We start from the raw sequence: 27,739 nt of genomic DNA, 5'->3' as shown, positions 1-27,739 counted from the left end.
AGCTGGGCATTGGTCTCCTTCAAGTAACTAGCAATAGGAGGACAGGGAATGGTCTCGATTTCTGCCAGGGGAGGTTTAGATTGGATATTAGAAGAATTTCTTTACTGAAAAAATGGTTAGGCATTGGAATGGTCCGCCCAGGGAGGTGGTGAAGTCACCATCCCCGAAGGCGTGCACTGTGGTATTGGGGTGATCGCCGGACTTGCCGATATTAGAGGTCTTTTCCGCTCTTAATGATTTCATGCCCGGGGGGGACCTCTACATTTCTGGAGGCCTCCCCAGGTACATCCCGCGCAGCGCCCCGTTGCACCTCTTTGCTCCTTCCCCGCCCCATTTCGGGACTACCCGACCGTACGCACACCCCCAGCGCACCCCGGTTCCTCCCGGGAGCGGCGGGCGGGGCACCTCGTGACGTCAGCCCGGAGGGCGGGGCGCGCTTGCGCCGTCTCCTGCCGGCTCCGCCGCGGCCGGAACTGACGCGCGGGCGCGAGAGCGGAAGCGGCGGCGCAGGCTCGGGCGGGTCCCCGGTGCGCGCAGCGGGCTCGGCTCCCTCCGGCCTCGGCTCCCTGAGAGCCCCTCCCCTCCCCGGTACCGACATGATCCTGCTCGAGGTCAACAACCGCATCATCGAGGAGACCCTCACGCTCAAGTTCGAGGGCGCGGCCGCGGGGTAGGGACGGCGGGGGTGGGGATCTGGGTGGGCCTGACCGGGGCGGGAACGGGAAGGGGAACAGGCACGGAGGTGGCGGTGCGGCGGACTGAGGGAGGGGCGGGGGCCATCGGCTGACAGGGGCCGTCGGCTGGCAGGGGCAGGGCGGTGCCAGGCGCCCAAGCCCGGCGGATGATGGGGTGGGTGGCGCCGTTGTGGAATGGGGGCCTGGGAGAGGATGAGCCGGAGCGAGACGGGAGGGAGCGCTGAGGCAGGACGAGGGCCGAGGGACTGGAGAGGCTGTGCTGAGGAAACACAGGAGCAGGATGGGGGCCAGGCGGTGGAGGTGCTGAGCTGGGGAATGATGGGGCTGGACTGGGAGGGGTGGTGACAAGGCAGGACGGGGGCCTGGAGAATTCTGGGGGAGTGGCATTGAGGTGGGACAAGGAAGGAGGGCAGAGCTGGAACAGAATGGCAGCATGCGAGTAGAGAGTGCTGCAAGGAAGGCTGATACTGGAGGTTTGGGTAGGGGTAACCGAGTTGGAAACAGTGATCATAGCCTGGGGCAGAGTGAAAGTCTGGAGTAGAATGAATTTCCAGGGCATGAGGGAGGAAAGTAAGGCAAGCAGAATTGGAGAGTGGAATGGGGCTTGTGGAGGTGGTTAGTGCTAGGGCAGTGTGAAGATCTAGGGGAGGAAGAGGGAAGGTGCTAGAGTTTGCAGTGTGGAGGCAAGCTGGAGGTGGAGATGGGACTAGGGGTGCACACCTGGAGGAGAGGAGCAAGGCAAGGAGCGAGTTGGAACGGGGAAGGTGGATTTCCAGGGATGTTTGCTTTGGGTAAAGAAACCTTCATTAGAGTGGACCCAGCGTGGTGCCAGCACTGACACAGAATCGGGGGAGAGGGGGAGGGGAGCCAAGGAACAGGAAGCCTCTGTGTGCATCTGTAGCCTCAGCATTTCCCTTTGGGGTTGGGGAGCAGATTCCAGCCTGCCCTTCTTTGCTTTCATTATCAGGAGGGATGCAGGCCTACAGCTCTGTGACAGCCCCTGGTGGGTGTCTTTCCACGGCGGCTGGGTTGGGGTGTGGACTGGTTTGCACCTGCATCTCTGGCTGGGACAGTTCAGTGCCTGGGGAGCCAGTGATTATTTTGCTGTGAGTGTTGCACCAGGGTTGTAAAGGTGCCTGTCTGAACGCAGATTATCTTGGAAGAGAGTCCTTCTTATAAGTGTCTTCATTTGCAGCCGAGCTAGTCGTGGGCTCGCTGCACGGCTGCTGCCATCAATAACCATGCACCTTTGTACAGAGACAAAGCCCTGGGTGTTGTCTCTGGGGTGGAGTCTCAAAGAGCACAACCCAAGCTGCTCCAGAAGGGGACACCCCAGGCAGGTGCCTTGTTCTGTGTCACCTTTTGCTGTAGTGGCTTTTGAAGCTCTCAGGCTTTTTTGCAGGCAGAACTCTGACAGAGTCCATTCCTCCTGCTTTCCCCTCCTAGCTGATTTGTCGCCTGGCTTGTGGGGGATTATGTTAATAAATAATAAATGTAAATAACAACTTCACAGGCTGCACTGCCTTGCAGGGTAACAGAGCTGCTCACAGACTTTTTATTCTTCTTGAGCCTGATGGTTTAATGCAACAGGTTTGCCCTGGGAAGAGAGTTCCCGAATGACTGCTGTGGTAGTGCAGCTGCATCCATTAGAAAATGCTACGTGTAGCGAGGTTAATGGTGTCTGTCAAAAATGCTAATTTATCTCAAAACGAATGTGCACGAGTCCCCTGTTTGGTGTAAGTGCGGAGGTCGCAGTCTACAGGTTTAAACACACCTTCAGGCCTCGGCTCTGTGTGACCAGAGCTGGGGCTGCTCCCTCTGCACCAGCCTGCAGGCCCCCGAAGTTTCCATTGTGCTGTTGGGCAAAGCCTCACTTTTGCGTCAGCGCGCTTGCCTGGAGTACCAATCGTTCCTGGATCGATTCAGAGTGCAGCTGATGGTGCTATACTTCTGCCTCTTATCTGCAGCATGTTCTCTTGTTTAGATGTTGTTTCTAGATAAGTTTTGTGCCTGGAGTATGTTGCTGGAGGAGAGGAAGTTACTTACTTCTGCATTTTCTTCTGTGTTTGTGCTGAGGCTCTCCTGTCCAGGCAAGCATAGGGCGGAGACAAAGGTCTGAGATGTACAGGGAAATGCATGGTTTTTTCTCTCATGTTTTCCAGTCTTTTAGGGAATGGGTGTTGTGCAGTGTTTACTCATGTGAAATCTCCTTTCCCTCCAGCCCCAGTTCTGGGGTCGTTCCCATAGTGCTGAGCCTAGAAGCAGGAGGGCATTTCACGTATTTCACTATTTTGTGATGGGTTTCCCAATGTGAGTCTTGGGGCTGGACACAGGACAGTCAGGTCAAGACCAGGCCTTGAAGGATTTAATGACTGGGAGGAGTGAGCTCAGCACTGGGGCTGAGTTGGATTTGCATTCCTTGCTCTAAACCAGGAATGGGGTACATGCAGTGCACAAATTTGTCCGTGGTGGCTGTCTCAGAGCCAGGTGTGTCTGGTGGTTTCAGCACCAGAATGGGAGTTGGGTGGGGTTTATTTCCAGATCCCTTGCCAGAGATTTGTTCTGTGGTGTGGACTGTGTCATTCTCTTCTGCTTCCCATGGTCATGCTGTGGTAATGAATGATTCAGTATGCTCCCTGCCAAACTTTCCTGGACCATCAGGTGAGAGATGCTTTGTGTTTCACTGTATCATGTAGAAGGAGGTCACAATTAGACATTGGTATTAATAGCTGTTCAGAATGTTACTGTCATATGTTAAAACCTTTATCAGCTGTCTCTGGAGTTCCTAGTATGGAAGGTGCTTTGACAGGGGTGCAGACAGAGACCAGCACAGGAAGCAGCACCTAATCTCTAAGAGCCCTCCCTTGACAAAGTCTTTGGTGCTTGGCAGCATCCAACCATAAATAGGGTAATGCCAAAGGTAGTGTTTTTTGTGGGCAAAACCTGTGGAAATCTCACCTCCTTAGAAAGCCACCATTGAGCTGTGATATTTGTATTTAGATCTAGGTGGTGACAGGTAATGGACTTTGATGCATCTGGCTTTTAAATTTAATACTGTCATTTCTCATTTTAAATCAGCCAACCACATTTTTAAACAAAGGCCTAAAGCTACCAAAATCTGTTGAAATAACTCAACAATAGGAATTTGCTGCTGAAACTTTTCAAAGATCAAAATACTGTAGTGGAGCAATACCTGATCAGGTTCTGGAAACAAGTGTGTTGAAATGAGGCAGGCAGCTTGTGAGCTTTTGTAGGTGTAAATAGAATAAACTGGTCTATAGGCTTTTGACTCATTCATTTCGATTTGTAAAGTTGCCTGGAGGCTGGAGTCACATTTGGTGTTTCCCATTTCTGATAGAAATATGATGTGAGAGGAATGAGCTGTACCAGCTGGAAGATTTTGTTCCTCCTCGTTACTTCCCTTTGCTAACCATACAGACAGAAGAAAAAGCAACAATTTTAAGTGTGAAACATTTTGAGTATTGTCTTCTGTATCTGGAAAATACCCATTCGGCATGTTTAACACACAGGGAGGAGCTGCCATCCCAAAACAGATTTACTGTCCAGTTTTGTCATGCTCTGGTTTAACTGGCCCCCATGAAGGTAGCAGAGGGCTTAGTTTCTGGGGTTTGGCTTTCCAGCCATACATGGCTTAATTGCTGGTAAATTAATCATCTCTCTCAAACTGTTGCTTAGTGTTTACCCACTGTGTAAAATAAGACCAATTGGCATATCTGGGAACAGTGTGCCTTTTCCTTTGGCTAGAGTCACAGGGAAGAGAATCCCAAATTAAACCATTGGTTTCTTTACAGCCCTTCGTAGATACAAAACTGTAGGGCTTCATGACTATTAGCTACATAGGAAAATATCTGAAGCCTGAACTTCCCTGATGTGGAGCAGGAGCAGCTCCTGAGAGCAGCTGCACTTGTGTGCTTTATGGTATTCCCCATCTGTGGTTGCTGTGGTGCTTGTGGACTGTAGAGCTGAGACTTCAGACAGAGAGGCTGGCCACTGGTTGAAACTGGGTAGTATGAACTTCTTGTTCATGATGTGGTGTGTGAAGTGAGTTCAATGTGAGCAGTCTGATTTGGAGGCTGTTGGGCATGCTGGGAGGGTAGCAGAGCCTCAGGTTCTGCATAGCACCACCACGAAACTCCCTGCAGGAATGGCTATGGCATTCTGTGGCTCTGGTGTTTCACGGGAGCTCAGCAGCCCCATCAAAAAGAGAGGTTGCTCCTCTGCCACCCCACCCTTCTTGCTGACAAGTGTTTTTGTGGCTTCAGGGGAAACAGGATTGGGGAAGTGACCTAGGTTAAAATTAAACAGGCAAAACTGGGTATTTTTAGCCCAGAATTTCCTCATCCCATTCATTGTGTGAAGGCTCCTTGCTATGGTGCAGCTGAAGAACAGGCTCAGTGTCCTCACAAGCCCAGGCTGGAGTTGCACATCTCTCCCAGAACAACCTCACCTGCTGAAACTCTGCCTGACTCTTAGGACTGCTTGTCTGATGCTGCTAACAGAAAGTGATACCCTTGGATTCAGTATGGCATGGGTGGCACTAGTGGTAAACCTTGGCTGTCCATGTTGACTGAATGTTGTAAAAGTATAGGTGAGTGTAGCTCCTGGGCTGCCACAGCACATCTTGCTTCAGCCACCAAGGAAGGTGACCTTGCATTAAGGGTGGATTGTGAACTAGCTTGGTCTGGACCTAGGTAGCACTCTGCTTTTGAGCAGTAGTGCAGGGAACAGGTGGGAAGAGCAGCTCAGATCAGCAAAGTGTTAGGCTTTTGCAGGTTGTTTCATCATTGCTTCAGCCTCAGTTTTTATTTCAGGTTCCCAAGAGGGACCTGCTTCATATTGTCCTCTGAAAATTGTTATTGCTGCCACCACCCGTGCTTGACACCAGAGAAAAGTGGCTATCAGTTGCCATACTAAAGAAACAAAGCAAATGGTGTACACAAAATGAGGCTTTTCCCCAGAGACCTGCCATAGCACTGGATCACTGCAGCAAGGACTGCCTGCCTGTAGCTGGAATGGAGACACATGGATCGAAGACTTGACTGTAAGCAGACCTACCCATACCTGTAACGCTGTGGTGCCAGCCTGTGCTTTGTCTACTGAGAACCTCAATGCCTCCCTGTCAGGTCCACATTGAAGGAGAAGCTTGGCCACAGCAGGGTCACCTAACAGAGAGGAGAGCTGGCACACGTGGGGGCTGTCTTATGCTGCTCAGCATCACCCGCCTGATGGAGCACTCCTGCTTGAGTTCGTGGTGGGTGTGCTGCCAGAGCTGCAGGAGCTCTTTCCTTTCATACGCTCCCGCAGCTTACGCAGAGCAGCTTTTGTTAGCTGAGCAGGGCCCAGGAGTGAAGGAACTGCTAAGATAATTTTAGACATTGCTCATAATTTTTTTATTGGGTGACCTTTTTGTAGCAAGAGCCTGCAGTCTGTCACTGAATCTGGCTCTCTCTCCAAACTCTGTGTCAACTCAAGTGATGCAAAGGCTCTGCTCAGAGGTTTAAGCTTCGAAATAACCCCCTTTCTTTTCTTTTTTCCATCTCCTCTGGGGCAAGAGATTAGAATATCTGCATGCCTGCAGCTTTTAAAGTGATTACCATCCTCCTTTATTTGGTACAGGATGTAATTGTTCTGGGGGAGATGCTTCAATACAGTTGTCAGCCGAGTTTGCATTTAGGTCTGTTTAATACAGAATATGAGGACTCTGTATAATTGCAGTCTTTATTTTTCTGTTCTTGAATTTGTTGTAACATATGGCTAAGAACCGCTGTGGCCTGAGAATGAAGTGGGGAAGTTTGGAAGTTGTCCGAGTCAAAACTGAGGCAATGTCGGGAAAAAAGATTTGCTATTGCTCTTAAGTGCTCGCTGGCATCTCTCCATGGGCGCTGTGGCTCTGCATGGAGGTACTGCTGGGGTGAAAAATAGGATTTGGAGCTGGGTCTGTGTTAGATAGAAGGAACATAGGAGCTGCTTGAGTAGGAGGAATGCAAGAAGACATAAAACCTGTCAGGGCCTTTTGCTGCAGAGGTCAGATAGGATTTAGTGTGGATTTGACTTCAAACCTGATAAGTGTTATCAGAAACTGGACTGCTGCCGCTGCCATTTTAATGCCTGAGTTCAGGCAGTGTTTTGCAGAAAGTGCAGAGAGGAGCCATTTCAGTTATTCCTAGTATGAGCTGGTTTTATTGCCTGTTTGATGCAGAGGGTAGCGAACAGGGAAGGTTGCTGGGGGAGGCTATAGTTCAGGTAACACTGGTGGTAAGGAGCTTGCAGAGGTCCCAGAAGCTCTCTGCCTCAGGAGCAGATGTACAGTCTGAAATCCTCTGAGCATAGCCAGGCTTAGTCTGCTTCTCAGAGACTTGAGTCGTGGTGGAAGTGAACCCCAAACAAGCTCCCAGCTGCCCAGAGCTCCACTTTAGAGTAAAACACAAAACGAATGTCTGGGATTTGCAGTCACTCTGTGCCGAGGTGCTGAACTACCTATTCCCACCACAGGCGTGGATGGGTCTCACTACTGAGGCAGGGGACACTGGAGCACGCTAGAGCAGGCAGAGCTCTTTGGGGTCACACCAGTAACCTGATGATAACTGGTACACACCCCACAGTGGTGCAGCCCTGCTCTCAGGCCTGCTGTGCATCCCCGGCCTGAAGCCTTCACCCACACAGGAGCAGAGCGGGCTGGGAGGGCTAAACAGAGAGAGGACATGCTGTGCCTCGGTAGGGTGTTCAGCACATCCCTACTGCTATTTCTGTTGGCAGAAGATGGGGTTGGTGGAAGGTCGAGGGGAAGTAATCACATTTGTGAGACTGGCGGTGCCATTGCTCATCCGGAAGCTACAGGAGGCTGGAGGTGAGAGCTTCTCTGCTTTCTGCCTGGGGACTTCTTGATGACAGAACAAGAGATGCTTTTTCTGTTAAGTACTTTTAGTAGAGAGGATAGTTGCAGTGAGGTGAGACACGGGAATAAAAAGAAGCACTTCAGGGTTGTAAGGCTGATGAACTGTGAAAGAACAAGAGAGTTCACTTTGTTCCCAGTTACATTTCTGATACGCTTCTCTGTCCTCCTCTGGGCCAGCCCAGGCCTGAGCTACTTAGGTGTGTGCCAGCCAAGGCAGAAAAACCACCCTGCAGTAGATGACAGGGCTGCTGTGGAGCTCTGCAAGGAGCTCTGTATGCAGCTCACGTGAGCACTCGCTTCACTGAGGCTGTGCTGGGGAACAGTTGAATATTCAGCACCCAAAGTTCTGCCTAGTTACCTGCTTTTGCCTTAAATATCTCCTCTCCTCACCATCCCCAGGTACAAGAACCAGGCCACATGGGAAATCAGTATTAATATAAATAACTACTCTAAAAAATCGTGCTTGTGTGGCAAAAGGTTCAAAAATGGGGCTGTGTCAGCCATCAGCTTTTGTGTACAGAACAAAGGCTCTTGTGCAGAGCCATTAGCTGACTTCGGGTACATGGCCTCCTATGGCTCCTTAAATACCATGGAGAGCAATCTTACTGCAGTCACCTGGGGTACTGGGTGAGCGAGCAGGGAATCATCCTTCCTCAGCAAAACCACTCCAGTGTTTGCTGTCTGTCATTTGCCTCCCTGCATTACTCCTGCTGAGAGGGAGATCCCTGTGTTTGGAGGCTCTGCTGGGAGCTGGGGCTCCAGGAGGCATCAGCTCCCTGTGTGTGGGGAATGGGGATTGAAGAGCGTAACTGTGAGCAGACAGAACCCAGGTTTAAGGATGCATCCTTTTTAATATTCCTAGCTCTCGTGTGCCTGACTGTGCTATCTTTGAAGCTTCCTACATAGGCTTCTGTTTTTATAAAAAATTTATTCTGGCATCCAAGCTGATTCCCAAGTCTGAGTGTGGTGCTCTAAAAGGAGAACGTGTCTGCATCAACTGACCGAGTGGGATCAGTGGGATTTTCTTCAGAGTGCTCCTCAGTGAGCAGAAGTGGCTTGGATGTGGCTTGGGTAATTGTTCCCCTTTCCAAGAGCCTGAGTTGAATATGCAGCCAGGGGTGCCCTGTAAGCCTCCGTCTCTGGCCCAGCTGGGAGGCAAAGATGAGAGCAAGAGAGGTTGCAATAGAGTTTAAAGGTCCTGTCTTGGGTCCACTTGCACTGCTTCTTTTAAGTGTGTGGATTTTATCTTCAGCAGGAGGCTCTCTGTCCTTACTCACAAAAAGGGATGTTGCTTTTCACAGGTAATAATTTTAAAGAAGCAGCAACACTTTGTCATTTCCACTTAGGATTTCTGGATGGGGGTTAATTACTCCCTTTCCACTCGAGTTAAATGTTGTTGACCCGGTGCATGGTCTGGGATCAGTGCTGTTCAGTGCCTTGGTCTCCCTGCATTGCCCATCTTGAGTTTTAGCACATCGTGGAAGCCAGGAGTGAGGCCATCTGTAAAAAAGCTGATTGAAAAGCTTTCTGCTGGGTGGGGTCAGAAATCAGTGAAATCTTTCTAAGAATATGGGAAAGGACAGTAGAATACTGAGTCATTGCTTCCTTCAGCTTTCTCAGAGTTTGTAGCTGTTACCCAGCAGAGTACGTGTGCATGGACAGGGCCAAAAGGTTGAAGCTGGTCATTGTGCAGCAGAAACATAGCAAAGGTCACGAGGCTACCTCAACACTGGCATTGGTGTGGGCAGTTATTTCAGTACATTGGTTCAGATGGGTGTGCATGACCTGGTTTAGAGGCTTCATGTCTGTTAGCAGAAGCATTTGCCTGTACTCTATTTCACAAAAGTAGCCAGCATTAAACAGGTATGCTGTGCAGCAGCAGCAACAGGCTGGTATTTTTGTCTTGTTCTCGTTTTCCACCCCTGCTCTCAGCACTGAGGTACCTTTCCATTGCTTCCTGTTGAAGAATGGCCTGTTAATACCAATCCACTTGGAGCTGCCAAAGTAGTTTACAGAATCACCAAGGTTGGAAGAGACCTCAAAGATCATCAAGTCCAACCTGTCACCAGTTATGTGGTGCCAGTCACAACAGAATCCCTTTCCAGAAGCAGTTATATCTTTCACAGACCCTGCTCCTCTACAGATCATGGGCAAACTGGCAAGTAGAAGTTAAGATATTAGACCTTCATACCCACAGCATAAGAAATGATGTGACTTTGGCGCATGAGGTATTCTTGTTGCTGACCAGGAATTCCAAAGACCATACTGAGCAGTGTTAGAGTAAACCTAGATCTATAGTTTTTTTCCTGCAGAAGTGGTTGGCATAGTGTTGGAGTCCCCACAGACTGGAAAAGGGGAAACATCACCCCCATTTTCAAAAAGGGTAAGAAGGAGGAACCAGGGAACTACAGGCCAGTCAGTCTCACCTCTGTGCCCGGAAAGAGCATGGAGCAGATCCTCCTGGAGGCACTACTGGCTCAGAAGAATAGTGAAGAGGTGATTGGGAACAGTCAGCATGGCTTTGCCAAGGGCAAATCCTGCCTGACCAACCTGGTTGCCTTCTATGAGCAGATGATGAAATTAATAGATGAGGGGAGAGCAACTGATGTAATTTACCTGGACCTGAGCAAAGCCTTCGACGCTGTCCCACACCACATCCTGGTCTCCAAACTGGTGACACATGGGTTTGATGGGTGGACCACTAGATGGATAAGGAACTGGCTTGATGGCTGCACCCAAAGAGTGGCTGTCAATGGCTCCATGTCCCAGTGGAGGCCAGTGACAAGCGGAGTCCCTCAGGGATCAGTCCTGGGACCTGTCTTATTCAACATCTTTGTGGGTGACATGGACAGTGGCATTGGGTGCACCCTCAGCAAGTTTGCTGATGACACCAAGCTGTGTGGTGCAGCAGACACGCTGGAGGGAAGGGAGGCCATCCAGAGGGACCTTGACAGGCTGGAGAGGTGGGCACAAGCCAACCTCATGAGGTTCAACAAGAGCAAGTGCAGGGTCCTGCATCTGGGTTGAGGCAATCCCAGGCACAAATACAGGCTGGGCAGTAACTGGCTGGAAAGCAGCCCTGAGGAGAGAGACTTGGGGGTGCTGGTGGACGAGAAGCTCAACATGAGCTCTCAGTGTGCACTTGCAGCCCACAAAGCCAATCAGATCCTGGGCTGCATCAGGAGAAGTGTGGCTAGCAGGTCGAGGGAGGTGATCCTCCCCCTCTACTCAGCCCTGGTGAGACCCCACCTGGAGTACTGTGTCCAGTTCTGGAGCCCCTATTGCAAGAGGGATATGGAGGTGCTGGAATGTGTCCAGAGAAGGGCCTCGAGGATGATCAGAGGGCTGGAGCACCTCTCCTATGAGGACAGACTGAAGGAGTTGGGGCTGTTCAGTCTGGAGAAGAGAAGGCTCCGAGGTGACCTAATTGTGGCCTTCCAGTATCTGAAGGGGGCCTACAAGAAGGCTGGGGAGGGACTACTCAGGATGTCAGGTAGTGATATGACTAGGGGGAATGGAATGAAGCTGGAGGTGGGGAGGTTCAGGCTGGATGTGATGAGGAGGTTTTTCACCATGAGAGTGGTGAAGCCCTGGAATGGGTTGTCCAGGGAGGTGGTTGAGGCCCCATCCCTGGAGGTGTTTAAGCCCAGGCTGGATGAGGCTCTGGCCAGCCTTATCTAGTGTGGGGTGTCCCTGCCCATGGCAGGGGGGTTGGAACTAGATGATCTTTGTGGACCCTTCCAACCCTGACTGATACTGTGATACTATTTTGGAAGAGATGAGGAGGTGGGGGAAGGGGATGAAACATACATCTGGAAAGTTTCCTTCTGTGGTTTGCTTCTAGCCCTGAACTTGGAGAAGGAAAGAGCCTTACCTATGAGCAAATGATCCCAATGTGTTTGCAGAGCTGTTGTTGATGGTGAAAGGGGCACTGTGTCAGGAAGGACTGCTCAGCCTCTAGGTCCCTTCCATGAGCTGGTATTACAGGAACTTACAAAAGAGCCTCTCTCCCCAAACCTGTATCGTGGCTGTTCCCTACAGAGAAGGCGCTCATTAAAACCAGCTCCTTAGCGACAAGTAGCTTCTCAGACATTTCTAACTGAAAATCTGTGATCTCAAAATCTGCTAATAAGCTACAAATAATAACAATCTCTGCAAGCTTCAAGACCTATCTTTATCATCTGGGGTAAAGCTGATGTTCCTAGGAAGGGGGAGAGGTCCTAACATCTCTTGTTGAAGGTTATCTGCAAGTTGAACAGCAGGAGATTGAAGGGTTTTCAGGCAGAGCTGCTTGTGAGAAATAAGGTGGTGTAAATTAATCCTCTTTCCTACACAGTTTGGAGGCTGCTATTTGAGCTCTCACCTCTTTTTTTTTTTCTTTTTTTTTTTTTTTTTTATCTTTTAGGAATAAACCAGAGGCAGTAGAAGTAACATTTGCAGGTGAGCTCCACAACTCTCTTGACTTCTCTGGAAAAAAAGGCTGGTTCAAGTAGTCTGCCTATGGTTATGCCTGGTGTGCTCAAATTCACCTGGTATGGCTGTGTGGGAAGTAGAGTCACAGGGGCAGATGGTGTGGACACCCTGCAGCACCCCCCAAGCTGGGGCTTTGTCAGCAGCCTCGCTGGTTGCTCTGTCCATCCACCTTCCCTGGGACTGCACCCGCAGCGCTGAGTTCAGTGGTGGCACTGCTTTGTTTGGAGTGTGGGTGCTGCATAATTGTTTTCTTTTACTTTTGCTGTTCTCCAGTCCTGCCCTCAGCGCTACTTATTATTAGGTCTTAAGCACCATCTGGTCTGGGTTGTTAGAAAGCCGCCTTGGGGTGACAGGCCAGATGAATTAATTGCCTGATGTTTGCTCTCCAGGATGAGAAGTGCCTGGGAAGTTCAAGTGTTCATTCAGCAACTGAATTTTTTGTACTGTTTTTAAGAATGTGTAAGCTGCATGGGGAGGTGGAGCTTGCTAGGTAGCTGGAGGGTTGCCTTCCCCTGCCCATTCTGCAGTGAAGTGGAAGCTGTCTCAGCAGGCAGTGTCTGAGCTGTCTTTGCTGGCAGAGAAGTTTTCTCCTCCAGGCCACAGCTCTGGCCCAGTGGGCACAGCAGTCGCTTTCTGCATTGACAATCAGAAGGCTGGTGTCTCTGTGTGTTTGTGTCCTCGTGTGATGAAAGCAGATTTCCCAGGGATGCTAAATGATGCTAGACTAAAGCCTTCTGTGATGGACAGGTGTCAGAACTGTTTCATCTGTTTAAATAATAACAGGTCTCCATCCATGACATTACCACTTTCCTTAATGGCACATTTTCTTTTCTAGTGTATACATGAGAGCTGGAGTGGGGGGAACAGTGTTGCTTTATGCAGTTCCTAGAACATGCAGGGAGAACGTCCCTCAGAAAGAGGAACTGGTTCTTGTTTCCTCACATTTCTCTTGCTTGCTTCATAGACTTCGATGGAGTCCTTTACCATATTTCAAACCCCAATGGAGACAAGACAAAAGTGATGGTCAGTATTTCTCTGAAATTCTACAAGGAACTCCAGGAACACGGTGCTGATGAGGTGAGCGACCATCTCTGGCTTAGCATGGGCAATGTTCTTGCTATATTCATGGATCTAGCATCTAACTCTGCCCCTTTGCTAAAATCTCAGTGCTGGTCAAAGGGGCCTGTGCCAGCCAGGAGTCCCACTTTCTAGAAGACAAGGGCAAAGTGTGTTCACACTCACTTTTGAATAAGAAGTCATTTTATATGACACTAATTTAGAAAGTCCAAATGAGTGACTATGTAGAAATAGTTTCCCTGACTGATGTGCTGAGCCCATGAATGAAGGAAAAAAATCCAGAGTGCCATGGTACTGCTCTTCTGACTAACCACGCTTGAGAGTGAGTGATGGGCTCCTGCTGTGCGTGCAGCCCTTGATCTTCAAGCTGGTTCCCTTTTTGCTGCTGCTGTGTGAAGTAGCAGGTTCAGTTCCTCTTGAAGGGGCTGGGACTGTGGAGGGCCATTTATGGTAGAAAGAAGGAGCCTCTCTGAGCTGTGGTTGGGTGGTGAGACAGGAAGTGTGACTCAGTTCCTGAGTCAGTTTTCAAATCTCTGCATGGTAGCAAACAAGATTCTTCAGCAGGGTTTTGCCTCTGGGTGACTGTCCTTGGAGGGAAACAAGGAAACTGCTCCATGAGCTGATTGTGAGGCTGATGATTTGAACCCAGAGTGAATTACTGCAAGCTGCAGTCAGAATGAAACTGAAAATATGACTGGATGTCTGCTTCCATGGTTCCTATATGTAGAGCTTTCTAGGAGCAGCATTGCCTGCTACTGAAGGTACTGCTGCTGGCAAACAAGAGTCAAGCAGCCCAAATGGTGGACTCCTCCTAGTACATTCAGCAAGGATTGGTGGTATGGTGTGTGATTCCAAGAGAACCACTGTGTGTGAATGGCTTACACCACTGTGCACCAGCGGCCCCCACAGTAGTGGCAGAAGGCAGCTTCCAAGATTTTAGGGGAAAATGGGATGTCTGTAGGACTGCCTTGAGAGTGCTAAGTAGAAATTGCATTTTAAAATCACCATTTAGCAAACTGTTGCCTTCTGTGCTTCCCTGGAGATGATGGAGCTTGTTTTACTCTGCCTTTGGTGAAATCCCACTGTGAGGAGTGCAACGTAGGGCTCCTGCTAGGGCAGAGCATCTCCCTGGGCCACTGCAGGCAGGCAGGCTTTCTATGGAGAGGAGGTTGTGGCATGCAGAAAGCCCATGCATCCTCTCTGTGTGATAGTGGGTGTCATCCCAGGAGGGCCAGTTCTGCCACCACATTGTTATGTTCTTCTCTGTAAAATACCTCCTGTTCCCAGCCCCCTCATTGACACAGAGCTATGGCTCAGTTGGAAATTGCCATTGATGCAAAATTCAGCAGTGATTCTGTTTCAAGAAAGATTGTTGCTGTGCTGTAGGCGGCTTCACTTCTGGGAGGCATCCAAACTGCCTGGCAGGCTCCCCTCCATCCCCATCTGTCCTGTGCAATAGGCCGAGACAGGGCAGGCAGCTGCCCAGCCACACTGTGCCTGACCCCTGCTCTGAACTGGCCTTCCTGCAAGGAGAGGGACAGGGCACACTTTGCATCTGTCTTGGAATGTGAAAAAGGTTGTAGCCCCCAGCTCTGTGGTGACAAGCTCTGCTGACAGTTCTCCTTTGAAGGCATAGGGGTTTTCTTCCCTGTGCAAGTTGAAGGACTAGCAAGGATGTAAAAAAGTTCCAGTTCTGAGTGCTGTCCTGCAGAGTCCCCTGTCGGTGTGGTTCAGGGAGCTCTGCCTAGAGCAAGAGCAGCCAGTAAAGCTACTAGTTGGTGTCTTAACATTTGTCCACGTTCACTTAAGGCTGGGGGAGTCAGATGCCATAGTGATGTTTCTAAAGGGAGACCAGCCATAGCCTGGGCTGTGTAGGAGGAAACAACTCTGACAGCCTGTGCTCTTGATGTTTAATTTCTTTCCTAGGTCTTGAAGAAAGTTTATGGAAACTACTTGGTAAATCCTGAATCAGGTAATGCTGCAATAACATTGACTGTGTGCCTTTGAATGCAGTTCCAAAATTATTTAGATTGCCTCATAAATTACCAGATTAAGGCTCCCTGAGTTTTCAAGAGCTCAGTATCTGGGGCTTTCTGTGCATTGAGGTACCTGAGCCACTGTACAAAAGGTGGATCAGGTACCTCAGGGCTGAAATAACTTAGCTTGCAGCACAAGCTGTAACTCTTGCTGCAGCTATCCTCCAGGAGGCTTCTGTTCCTCACGGCTGGGGTCTTTGTTCTTCTCTAAGATGCTTTGTAAAACACAGGAAAACCATGGTTACCTGTGACAGCATCTCTTCCTACTCACTGCAAAAACTTGGGAGCAGCTCAGGCAGCACATGTGTCTGGGAGCTTAGGAAGGAGCCCCAGGGACGTTACCATGGCCACACACAGAGTTCAGGCACAGCTTCTGGCAGTGCTTGGAGTGGGAAGCACTCACCCCTGGGGCTTTTGGGAGGGCTTGAACAAAGGTGGGACTGGAGGCGTCTCTTTGTAGAAAATGTCTCTGGCTTCATTAGGGCCCTGGGTCAATGATTAAGATTTGTGTCTGTCCCTCCCCAGGTTACAATGTCTCTTTGCTCTATGACCTGGAAAACCTTCCTGCAGACAAGGACGCTATCGTGCACCAAGCTGGCATGTTGAAGCGCAACTGCTTTGCTTCGGTCTTTGAGAAGTATTTCAAATTCCAGGAAGAGGGCAAAGAAGGAGAAAAAAGAGCTGTCATCCACTACAGGGATGATGAAACAATGTAAGTATAGAATAGAATAGAATTAACCAGGTTGGAAAAGACCTTTGAGATCATTAAGTCCAACCTGTCGTCCAACACCATCTAATCAACTAGACCATGGCACCAAGCACCCCATCAAGTCTCTTCCTAAACACCTCCAGCGATGGTGACTCCACCACCTCCGTGGGCAGCCCATTCCAGTGGCCAATCACTCTTTCTGGGAAGAACTTCTTCCTAACATCCAGCCTAAACCTCCCCTGGTGCAGCTTGAGACTGTGTCCTCTTGTTCTGGTGCTGGTTGCCTGGGAGAAGAAACCAACCCCCTCCTGGCTACAACCTTCCTTCCCTAGTTGTAGACATCAATAAGGTCTCCCCTGAGCCTCCTCTTCTCCAGGCTAAACAGCCCCAACTCCCTCAGCCTCTCCTCACAGGGCTTGTGCTCCAAACCCCTCTCCAGCTTTGTTGCCCTTCTCTGGACATGTTCCAGCAACTCAACATCTTTCCTAAACTGAGGGGCCCAGAACTGGACACAGTACTTGAGGTGTGGCCTAACCAAGTGTTCAAACCAAGCATGGGAGTCAGCTGGTAATACACTGTCTGCTCCTGCTCTCAGCTGTAGGCTGTAGTGGAAATCCTACTGCTCTGTACTTGGCAGAGTAATTAATAAGGGCCTGTCCTCAGCTGTCAGAAGTATCCAGTGAGTGTAATGCTCATCCCTTGAGCCGCAGGGATGTTACACAAGAGTGTCTGTTAGTGGCAGCACTTGTGGCTGCATGCAGGAGGAACTGGCCCCTCCCAACAGAAATGTTTTGCTCTCTGTAACTACTGTCTCAAGGGAGGAGAAATGTTTGGCAGCCAGGCCTGTGAGTGGTTGTTGAATCTACTTGACTGTGTCACGTGGTTGCTTCCTCATCCACTTGTACTTCTTAGCTCCTGTTCACAGCTGGGTTCTCCTCTCTCACCCACCTGCAGGTATGTGGAGGCAAAAAAGGACCGTGTCACAGTTGTGTTCAGTACAGTATTTAAAGATGATGATGACGTGGTGATTGGAAAGGTGTTTATGCAGGTATGGAAACTGAACTATGGGGAGGGGATCTGATCTTCCAGTCAGGTGCCTTCTTGCTTTAAGCAGCATTGCCAAACAAGAAGGCATTGGGCTGAAGGGAGCTTACAGACAGTTTAATGTACATAAATGCTTTGCAGGGCTCCACAACTGCATGGCTGCTCTGGGATGGAAGAGCCATGTCAAATAGGCACAGGCACTAAGTTTTCTAATCCAGGCTCTTGCATTGGCATCTCTTTCATTGATGATCTTGCTCATATGGTCAATCAAACACATTATGTGTTACAGATGAGAAACACCATGGTGAATACTTCTATTTCAAGGCCCGGTAGTGCAGCCATCTGAAGAGCTGAGCATGTTGGGGAGGCTGTAGAGGCAGAAGGGGTGAGGCAACGTTGTGCCATGCCTAGGATGGTGCCCAGGGTTGCCTTCACCACAAAGTTTGTTCCTGCTAATGCTCAAATGCTGCAGCTCAGTGTGGCTGCTCTCACATGCCTCAATGGGCTCTCAAATTTGAGCTTTTCAGAGCTAGGAATTTGCTTAGTTTGTGGGCTTGCCCAGTACGTCTGGACTCGGATACCATTTGCATAGCCACTTAGCTGGGAAGCCTTCAGAGGCCCATAGGAAACATTTATGTTAGCCACTACATGCAGCCCATGGAGACTGAGACATTGACTTACAGCTGGGAATGCTCAGTGCATTCTGGTACCTGTGTTCATCCCTGTCACAGGTCCATCTAGCTCTCACCTTGTGTCTGCTGAAGGACCTGGGCAACCTGAGCAGGCATGCCTGTGGAGTGTGGCCCTGCAGGGTGTTCCAAGGCTAGAGGACCTTCACCCCATCTGTTCATGCCATGCTGCTGACAGGCTGGTGAACAGCAAGTCACTGGCCTAGGTGACTGGATACCAGTTTGCCTGTGTTGGGAGTCCTTAGAACAGAATATGTTGATAGGAATCTTACCTTGTAGTTCATTCTCTGTCCTTTACCTACGGTCAGGGTATCTGCTCTGGCTTTGAGCTTTTCTCTACCAGCATATCCCACAGCCTGGAATTCAGCTTTTAAAACTGGAAGGGAGATGCGAGGTGAACACTACAGGGTTTGTGAGGCTCCCAGGGAGGTGGCAGGACTTCAAGGTAGAGGCTATCCCAGAATCTCAGTATCCCAACTTCTTGGTTTTCACAACAGCAAACCCTGCTCCTGCCCAGCCACAAGAATCTCCACTGAGTCAGACTGGCTTCTTCCCTCAAGCTATTACTCTTGCATAACAGAGCCCAGTCGGGCATGGTAGCTGCTCATCTGGGCTCTCATGGAGAAAATCTGACCATGAACTAACTGGTGAAGCCGTTTGAACCATTTCACCCTCTGGCATAAGCAGGCCAAAATGCAAGCTAATCATTTCATCAAGGAGACCCTGGTGAACTACTTGGTTCTCTAAAAGGGACACAGATGCTCCTGCCCTTCCCAGGGTGACTCAGAGTGGAGGAGAGGCTGAGGGTGGCTAATGATGTGAAAGTGGAACTAAGGGTCAGTGAGGCGTAGGGAAGGCTGCCCTACCTTGGGACAGGAGAATGGTGTCTAGGCTTTCCCAGTCCCACATAGGGACTACAATTCCTGAAATGCTGAGCCAGTTCATTTCATGTGATGTGTGAGCTGCTGTCAGAGAGGTTCCCTGGCAGAAGTGATCTCTCTGCCTGGTGATGTTGTTTCGAGGTGCAGAGACATCATAGGAGAAGCAGGCTTTGCATACAAGCTTCAAACCCCATAGATGACTCAATGCCTAGGCAGAGTCTCCTGGTAGGAGATGCTTTCTCAAACAGCAGAGCCTTTATCCTAGGTGTAATGAAGACATCACAGCCCCTTCTGAGAATTTCCTTTCCTCTGGGGTGATGTGCACTGCCTGTGTTCACTGGAAGCATTGATGCTGTTGGCTGTTTCTGAGGAACTGTGCTGCCCCATATGCTTCCTCAAACTGAGGTGTCCCTTCCACCAGACATCCACAGCAGAAAGTGTGATGCTGAAAGCTGCCCCAGATGAGGGGCTGCTCTGGGGCTCTGTGTGAATTTGGGGCAGCCATGTATTCTGGTATGGTTTTGTTGGGGCAAAGGATTGTTTGGCCTGGTTGACTCAGGCCCCTTCAGGGAAGGCTGAGAAACCTGCTCGGTTGCTGTGTGAGAGTGGGGAACCCCATTTGCTTTCCCAGTGTGGTGTTGGGAGTATTCCACTGGGATTCACCTTCACTTTTGTCTTCCTCAGGAGTTCAAAGAGGGTCGCCGGGCCAGTCACACAGCCCCACAGGTGCTCTTCAGCCACAGGGAGCCGCCCTTGGAGCTGAAAGATACAGACGCGGCCGTTGGTGACAATATTGGCTACATCACCTTTGGTAAGCAGGCAGCTCTCAGGCCTGGGGACACCTGGGAAGGAGTGGTTCCTGCTGCTGAATGAAAAACAAAAAGCTGTTCACCTTCTCTTGAGTGTTCAAGTAGGAGGCTGAAGGGGCTCTGGAGCTGCAGTCTGTGTAGTCTGCCCCTCTAGGTGTGTCCCTTTTGGCATCAGATCACCACAGCTCTGCTGTGGGCAAGGTGTGGAAGCAGGCCAAGAGCTATTTAGTGTCTGCCTACAAAATAAGTTCAGCATTTGGGAGCAAGGGAAGTGTGGCTCTGCTGTGATATTGTGGAAGCTGTGAGTTTCTTGAGGGTGTTTCATGTGACCATATTTGTACCTTATCCAGCTGTAGGCACCTGTGCAGAGCTTGATCAGCTGAGGCAATGGGGGAGCAGGGCAGTGAGCTCTGCTTCTCCAGTTCTGCATCTTTGCTCTGGATCAAACGCTTTCATGTCTGATTAACCACTTTCCCCTGCCTGCAGAGGTACTAACCTGCTAGCAGTCATTGCTTCCTCCTGTGCAGCAGTGCTGAGGGCTGAGCTGAACAATCCAAGCCCTGCTCTGTTCAAAGTGAAAGGTCTCTTACAGAGAAATTGGGAGCCACGGTTGGATGTGCTGTTAGGGTGTCTCAGGCCAGTGTTCCTGCAGTTCACAGCTCAGAGGTGGAGCATAGACACTGCAGGGGAAGATGAACTTAGCACTGCCTCTATTCCCTGCTGAGAATGGTGCCTTGAGGTTAGGGCAGCTTGTCCAGCTACAGGAGGGCCCATCTAATGGGACAGTGAGCGAGACTTTGATCTTGTCAGACAAAATTTCCCTGTTACCTCACAGTCCCAGGTGAGATCATCACCAGCCAAAAAGCCCTTGGATCTGGGACACTTAAGCACAATGCCAGCCTGTGGAAAAAATGAGCCAGGCCTCTGCAGTAACCACATCTGACTGTCATTGGGCTGGCAAGATGCCAGGCAGAGATCCACCACTGATTTCAAGATCCCAGGGCAAACTGAATCTTGAAATCAGTGAGCAGCCTGATTGCCCTTGTCTGCCTTCCAGCTCTTTCCTGTTTGCTTCTCCCAAGACTGATGTAGCATCATGCAGTTTCCTACAGTGCTGTCATCACTGGGCACTTGACCTCCCTTGTGTCCTCGAGAGCACAGAGTCTGGGCTGCTGCTGCAGATGTGGCAAAACACTGCAGACCCCTGCAGTTAAAATCGCGGCTGCTGGGAGGCACTAAGGGTTTGTGTCACCTTCTTGCAGTGCTGTTCCCCCGTCACACCAATGCTGCTGCCAGAGACAACACCATCAACCTGATCCACACATTCCGGGACTACCTGCACTATCACATCAAGTGCTCAAAGGTACCAAGGGGACAGGGCTGGGGGATATAGGGTGGCTTCAGCCATCTAACCTGGGTGCTGCAGCCGAAGGGCACAGGGCAGGAGTGCCCCCTGACGTCGCACTAGGGTCTGGCATTGCCCCCCCAGTCATGCAGGTGTGGCAGATGAGCATCATCACCTTCCCCCTGCTCTTTGATGCAGGCAGTGCCTTTTTGCTTCCCATCCTAGCAGTGAGGTTGGATTTTTCCCTTATGGTTTCCTTCCTTTCTGGGAAGAGAAAGGAGGGTAATTGTTCAGAGACCTGGCTTGGACCAGAGCTTAGGCAGCGGTTTTCACCCTTGCCTCCTGAACTCCCTTCACAGCACCATGGCTGTGCAGAGCTAGGTGTTTTCCCAGTAAGGGGCAGAAAGACCCCAGGCTCCAACCCTGCATCCTGAAAGCTGAGCTGGGAAGACAGGATCCTGACGTGTCCCCACTTTGTCCTGCTGAAACACAGGCCTACATTCACACGCGTATGCGGGCGAAAACATCCGACTTCCTGAAGGTGCTGAACCGGGCCCGGCCGGACGCAGAGAAGAAAGAAATGAAAACAATCACGTGAGTACCAGAGCAGGGCCCAGCTCTCTCAGCTTCTCTGCCAGCCACCAGCCTGGCACACTCCAGTCTGAGGAGGACTGGGATACTCTGAGTGTAGAGAGACCAGGGCCTCATGTGCTGACAAAGGGGCTGTTCCACAGCGAGGTGCTTGCCTGGGTGCCTGGAAGCAAGAGACTGGATCAGGGAATGCTGGCCTCCCAAGGACTGCTGTGCTCCTTTTCATCACACTCACTATGTGTCTCGTGTGTCCTCTGTAGGACCTGGGTCTGTGGCAAGCCCCATGCCAGCAGGTCTTTTGCAAAAGCCTTGTTGTACGTGGCTCTGCAGGCCCTGACATCTCCGCTGTTCTTGAGCACATGGTGGTATTTGTGGGGCTGGTGTATTAAAGCTGGCTGATTCGCTCTGGTGGCAGCTCCAACTCATGAACAAGAGTGGCCACATCCTTCAGAGGGGTTTGTGGGTGCTGGATCAGGTTTGAATCATAGAATTGTTAGGGTTGGAAGGGACCTCAAGATCATCTAGTTTTAACCCCCCTGCCTTGGCAGGGACACCTCACACTAGATCAGGTTGCTCAGAGTCACATCCAGCCTGACCTTAAAAACCTCCAGGGATGGGGTTTCTACCACCTCCCTAGGCAACCTGTTCCTGGCAGCAACACTGGAGCTCCCTGGACCCCAGCTGCCTGTGGCCAGCAAATGGCTTGGGGCAGGAGCACTCCCAGGCCACTGTGCTGGCTGGTTTGCTCTGCCTCATGAATAAAGCAACCCAAAGCTAAATGGGTGGAAGAGAGCAGTCAGGTGAAAGTCTTTCCCTCAGGTCCTTTAGCCTGTGCTGATCCCAGAACCCCTCGGTGTCCTTTCCCTGTATCATGCACAGCCCGTCCCCGTAGCATTCTGCTCCAGGGCACCAGGATTGTTTCCTCTGTAAAACCCACCCCACCCCCACAGCCCCATGACCCAATTCTGCAGCCACAAGTGCCCGCGAGCTCCAGAGTGGCGGCGCCTGCCTGCACCCCACCAAAAGCCCCGTAGCCGCGCCGGGGCACCCCAGAAGAGCGGAAGGCGCCGCGCTGACCTCTTTCCGCATCCTTTCAGGGGGAAGACGTTCACGACCCGTTAACGCCAGGGCCCGGGAGGCTGCCGTGGAGGACAAAGGTTGGGGCACTCGCTACCTGATAATCGTAGCTTTTAATGTTGCACCTCTGGGGGCTCATAAAGGAATTCAAGCAATCGGGGTCTGTTTGTACAACAGTTGGGGGAGTAATCTGCAGAAACGAGCTGTGCTTGCGAGGACTCGATCGTTCCAAGAAACAAAAACCTTAATTCCACTTTGATTGACTTTAATTTCCTCTTTTTTTTTTTTCCATTTGTTTGTTTGTTTTCTCCTTTTTGTTTTTCTTTCCCTTTTTTCTTTTTTGTTTTTTCTTTTCGAGCTGTTTCGCTTTGCAATATGTTACCAGAAGTAAGTTGCAGTATTTCTTATGAGAATAATGCAATATTAACTTGTTTTCTTCTGAGTATTTGAGTTCAAAACTCCTGTATCTGAAGAAATACTGTTGGGGTTCATTAATAAAGGAGATCTTTCTATCTTAAGGGGCTGTGAAGCTTTGGCTTGTCAACACATGTGGCCTTGCCCTGGAAGTCACAGGCACAAGGGGGACACTTACTGTATCCTGGAGCAAATTAAGTCTGGTGATCTCTGTCTTGGGGGCTAAAGTTCGGGGGGTGCTGTGCCCAGGTCCAGGAGTGAGTACCCTGTTGTGGTAGGAAAACTCAGGGGCCGCACAGAGCAGGTTTCTCCTACCCTTGGCTTGCAATCTGCACCATTACCTCCTACCCTGCTCCCCTCATTCCCCCAAATAGGGAAAGCTAGAATGGGGGATCTCTGCTTCTACCCAGACCAGCATAAAACTGTCTGCCATTGATCCTCAAGCCATGGTTGGAAGCTGGGGAGATCCCTGAGAAGGCAGGGAGCACAGCTCCTCAGGTCCTCTTCATCCCAACAAGCAGAGTGGATGGCATCCAGTTAGGTGAAATAATTTATATATAAAGACATTTTCATACAAAACCCCAGGCTTGGCCTCAGATGGTGAAGGCAAAGCAGGGCAGGCTGGAAAATTACAAAGCAGGCACTAGAGATGGGTGGTGAAACCCATCTCCCTTATCCTTCTGTACATGAACCATCAGCACACCATGCCTCAGCAATTCCTAGCGGTCGGGGCGCTGGACACAGAACACTTTGGCTTGGTGGTCACCAGAGGTTGTCACCACAATGGAGGCGTCCCTAGAGGGGAGAGACAGAGCTCAGAGATGGGGCTGGGGGCTTTGGACATCCCTCACCAATGCCTCTGGCCCAGCTCTGATGTGCCCCATTCCCTCCTGAGACCTTCAATTCTCAGCATGGACCTGGGTCTGTGTCCCCAGCTTGGAACCAGACCCCAGGGGCACCTAAAGGAAAGTCATCTTGTGACTGAACTTCCTGAGGCTGGAGGCCCCTGCCCCCTCTGCTCCCTCCCCCCAGCAAGGAAGGGGTCTAAGAGCTCCCCACTCACTTGTTGACAGCAAAGTCGAGGATTTCAGCTGAGTGCCCTCGGTACTCGCTGATCATCTTCCCCGAGCGGGCGTCCCAGAGCCGCACGGCGCCGTCCAGGCTGCAGGTGTACACCACGGCTGAGTTCTCCTCCCACAGCAACTGCACAATCCCTGACTGGGGCAGGGGGAGACCACAGGGTGAGCACAGAGGACCCTCAGAAGTCTCAGCGCTCCCCCTGTGCCCTCCACCCCTGCAATGTGGTCTGCCACAGACAGCTTGGCCCTGGCACCTGGCTCTCCTCTGCGGACATCCTCTGTGCCAGGACTGTAGCTGCCTTTGGGGAAGCCCAAGAGGCCAAAGGAGAAGTACTAATTGGGAAATGATCCAGATGGACCTAAAGACAATGCCTGACACCGCCCCCCAGGCCTAGGGAGGAGTAGGGCAGTACCTTGTGCTGGCATGTATGCCTCAGGCTCTGTGTGGAGAGGTCATAGATAGCCAGTGTGCCATTCAGGTAGCCTACAGCAACCAATGGCATCCTGCAGAGAGGGGAACAGGTGTTAGGTGGGCCTAGGGGAAGCAGGAATGGAAGCACATGAAATAGCAGAGTTAAAGGCAAAGCACATTGAGAATGTGTGGGACGACCTGATGACCAGAGCCATAAAAAACTTTGGTTCAGGAAATAAACAGGACAGTGAAAGGTTCACAAGGGAGAAGACAAGAGAATGAAATAGAATTAACCAGGTTGGAAAATACCTTTGAGATCATCAAGTCCAACCTACCACCCAACACCATCTAATCAACTAAACCATGGCACCAAGTGCCTCATCCAGACTCCTCTTAAACACCTCCAGTGATGGTTACTCACAAAAGGGACGTGGGATACCCACAGCCAACTGGAAGGGAGGTGAGAGCAGAACGAGGACAAAGGAAGGAAACAGGTTTGTTAGTAACAAACATGGTCCTGTAAGGTCTGGCAGTGAAGACAGTCTGTCACCCCCCAGGCCACACATCCCCATACTCACACATTGCAGAATCCCAACGACTCAACCGAGTTGGATTCAGCCTCCTCACTCTGGCCAGGAGCCTTGGGTGCCATGTTCTCCATCTTGAACACACTCACCACCTGGAAGGAGAGAGACTGTCTGGTCCCAGAAGGAACCTCCAGTTGCACTGACACCCTCTTGGACCACCTGGACACCAAGACCCAGCCCCAAAGACCTCAGCTCCATGGAGAAAACAAGGGAGAAGTTCCTCTTACGAGCCCGGTGATCCCCCCCAGCCTAGAGGAAGCCGGTTTGTTGGCCGAGGGCGCCTCCTGCTGGCTGCCGTGGCCACCACAGGCTGCTAGGGGCTGTCAGAGCCCTCAACTTCCAGGAGACGCCCATCTTTCCCAGGGCAAGGGCATGGGAGGATGATTCCCTCAGAGTTCCTGGCTCTGCCCCTGCCAGCACAGACCCACCTTGCCCGTGGTGGAGTTGACCAGCTTGGTGTAACAATCCACTGAACCCGTCATGATCAAACTGCCGTCCTGGTTGCTGGCCACACATGTCAGGGGGTCCTGGTGACCATCCTGCCCTGGAGGGCAAACAGGACAGCATGAGTTCCACGTGTCCTCCTCAAAGAAGACCCAGTGGGCTTTGAAACCCACCTTCCTGCAGCCTCCACCTTGCCTGCCTCTGCCAGCACCCTGGTGGCAAGAAGCAGACATCTATGGGGACAGGGAAATGCAGTGACCAGCTCTATCCAGCAGCCCCTGGCTTTGGAGTGCTGCTTTGCCAGCCAACCAGAATGAGGTCAGAGCCCACTGGAAGAGGTCATTCTCCAATTAGGGAGCACCCAGGTGATTAATTTCTTCCCTACCTTTCAGGACATGCAGCGAAGTTCCTTGCTTCAGGTCCCAGATGCGCATGGTCCCATCCTCATACCCCACCACTGCTCGCTTCCCTGGGTGAGACAGATCCAGCAGATAGAGCTGGAGCTCCCTCATCCCTCTACCTCCCACTCAGCACAGACTAGTAGAAGCAGGAGGGCAGATGGTACAGCGGGAACTACTAGTGACATTTCCCACCCTGAACAGTCCCTGTGCCTCACCATCAGGCAGGATCTTGCCACACGTGGCCGGGCACGCAGGGCCTTGGAAGGTTTTGCAGTCTCCACTGGGGATCTTCCACATCCACGAGTTGCCATCAGCTGTGCCCGCCAGAAGGACATGGGCTTGAGGGTGCCACTCCATCCACTGGGCAGAGGGACAGGCAGTGTCACAGAGGTCACATACCCCCTGCCACCCAGCTGAGTCCTGGCTGCCAGGCCATGAGCTCCACGCATCACTAGGGGTGCCACCACTCACCTCCAAGTCCCCCACCTCAAATGACCACACTTCTTCCTTGGCATCCACACGCCACACTTTGATAAGCCCAGACATGTCACCCGTGGCCACAAACACAGAATCATGACTGAAGCCAGCACAGGTGACTGAATCCTTGTGTCCTAGAAATGTCAGGAGACAGAGACTGCTCAGGCCAAGCAGGACAGCCAGAGCTCCAGCAGAATACTGGCTGAGGAACAGCATGTCCAGAGAGACATGGCTAGGAGGGGACACAGCTGTTCACTCAGACAGCCTTAAGCACCTCACCTGAGCATTCAAACAGGAGTTCTCCATCGCTCACACGCCACACAAAGGCCTTGTCATCCTCCCCACCTGTCACTGCCAGCGTGTTGGTCTTGGGGTCAAGGCTTACGCAGAAAACAGAAGCTTCACAGAACAGTAAAGAGAAGCTACATGGCTTGGATGCTGCTCACACCCCACCTGACATTCCAAGGGTAACAAAATCCCATGCAGTGTTGGGGCTGGGTGGATGTCAGTAAACTGAATTCCCAACACAAACCAGTGGGAAGCATTTCTTCCCATGGGGGAAGAGCAGCAGAAGCTTTCTGCCAAGCCAGTGCAAGCTGCCATAGTAGGAGGCTCAAAGGGCTTCTCTACCAGGGTGTAGGGTAGAAACAAGGACAGCCTAAAGCAGCCCTCAGCTATGATGGGTGTCCCAGGAACAGCCAGAAGACAGCAGCCCGGCAAGGATCTGCTGCAGCCTTTCATGCTGGGGAAGGCCAGGACCTAGTCCCATGAGAGGCCTCATGCTGCTGCTGACCGTACCCACCACTCACCTGAGTGGAGGGAGAATGTGACATCGCTGTCATCCTGCACCTCCATGCTATCCTCCACTCTCTCATCTTCCTCCGTATCCCAACCCTCGGCATCGGGCTCTTCTGCCCCCTCGTCATCAAAGTCCACGTCTTCCATCTCGTCGGCCAGGTCATCTGCAGAGAACGAAAGTCAGGACGCGGCTCGCGGCCTGCCTGGCTCGGCCCTTCCAGGGCAGGCAGCAGAGGGCACTGGGAGGACCCCGGGGAACGGGGAAGCGCGGCGGGCGGGGCGAGACACGCGATCCCGATGCCACTGTGTTCAGGAGAGGCAGAGCAGAGGAGCCACAAAGAAGCTGGGCGCGACACGGGGAGAAGCCGCAGGCCTGGTGTGGGGACACAGGCAGGGAGCCGCGGCCGGGCCTGGCGCTGGGGCGGGGCCGGAGTGGGACCAGTGCCCTGGCAAGAGGCCGGAGCCCTGCAGGTCCTGCCTGGTACGAAGCGTGGGGCACCCCGTCTCACCCGGCCCGGGGGGGCCCAGCTCCACCACCTCGATGATCTCCTCGTCGCCGTGGAAGCTCACCGCCTCCGGGCCCTCGGTGGGCTCCATGCTAGCCTGCCCGCACACCTTACCGCGCCGCCGCTTCCGCTGCTCACCCCGCCCCGGCCAATCCCCACACGCCGCCCTCCCGTCTCACCCAACCCCGAGCCGCGTTCTCACGCCCCTTCCGCCAGCAGAGCAGGCCGGCCCTGCCCCGCGCGATGCGCTCTGGAAGATGTAGTTTTTCTTACTCTGCA

At 51.6% G+C, this 27,739-nt stretch overlaps 2 protein-coding genes across 2 annotated transcripts; one reads left to right on the top strand and one right to left on the bottom strand.

The window, feature by feature from the left end:
• Positions 1 to 497: 497 nt before the first annotated feature.
• On the top strand, positions 498 to 22,860 carry ARPC2 (actin related protein 2/3 complex subunit 2). Its single transcript, XM_068138889.1, has 10 exons — positions 498 to 670; positions 12,017 to 12,051; positions 13,049 to 13,161; positions 15,088 to 15,133; positions 15,723 to 15,909; positions 16,861 to 16,954; positions 19,205 to 19,331; positions 20,592 to 20,692; positions 21,168 to 21,268; positions 22,363 to 22,860. Exons 1-10 carry the CDS (start codon positions 597 to 599, stop codon positions 22,385 to 22,387), a joined length of 903 nt encoding a protein of 300 aa, XP_067994990.1. The 5' UTR covers positions 498 to 596; the 3' UTR covers positions 22,388 to 22,860.
• On the bottom strand, positions 22,585 to 27,596 carry AAMP (angio associated migratory cell protein). The gene is made up of 11 exons (XM_068138888.1): positions 27,464 to 27,596; positions 26,966 to 27,118; positions 26,436 to 26,555; positions 26,151 to 26,290; positions 25,895 to 26,039; positions 25,664 to 25,747; positions 25,263 to 25,378; positions 24,826 to 24,926; positions 24,249 to 24,339; positions 23,820 to 23,974; positions 22,585 to 23,551 (listed from the first exon to the last, which is right to left on the bottom strand). The coding sequence occupies exons 1-11, from the start codon at positions 27,549 to 27,551 to the stop codon at positions 23,476 to 23,478; spliced, it is 1,269 nt and encodes a 422-aa protein (XP_067994989.1). The 5' UTR covers positions 27,552 to 27,596; the 3' UTR covers positions 22,585 to 23,475.
• Between the last annotated feature and the right edge of the window lie 143 nt (positions 27,597 to 27,739).

The sequence above is a fragment of the Melanerpes formicivorus genome, unplaced genomic scaffold, assembly GCF_026170545.1.
Source record: "Melanerpes formicivorus ecotype bairdi unplaced genomic scaffold, bMelFor1.0.p_v2 SCAF_5, whole genome shotgun sequence".
NCBI classification, from domain to species: domain Eukaryota; kingdom Metazoa; phylum Chordata; class Aves; order Piciformes; family Picidae; genus Melanerpes; species Melanerpes formicivorus.
This window is presented reverse-complemented; position numbering and strand designations above follow the sequence as displayed.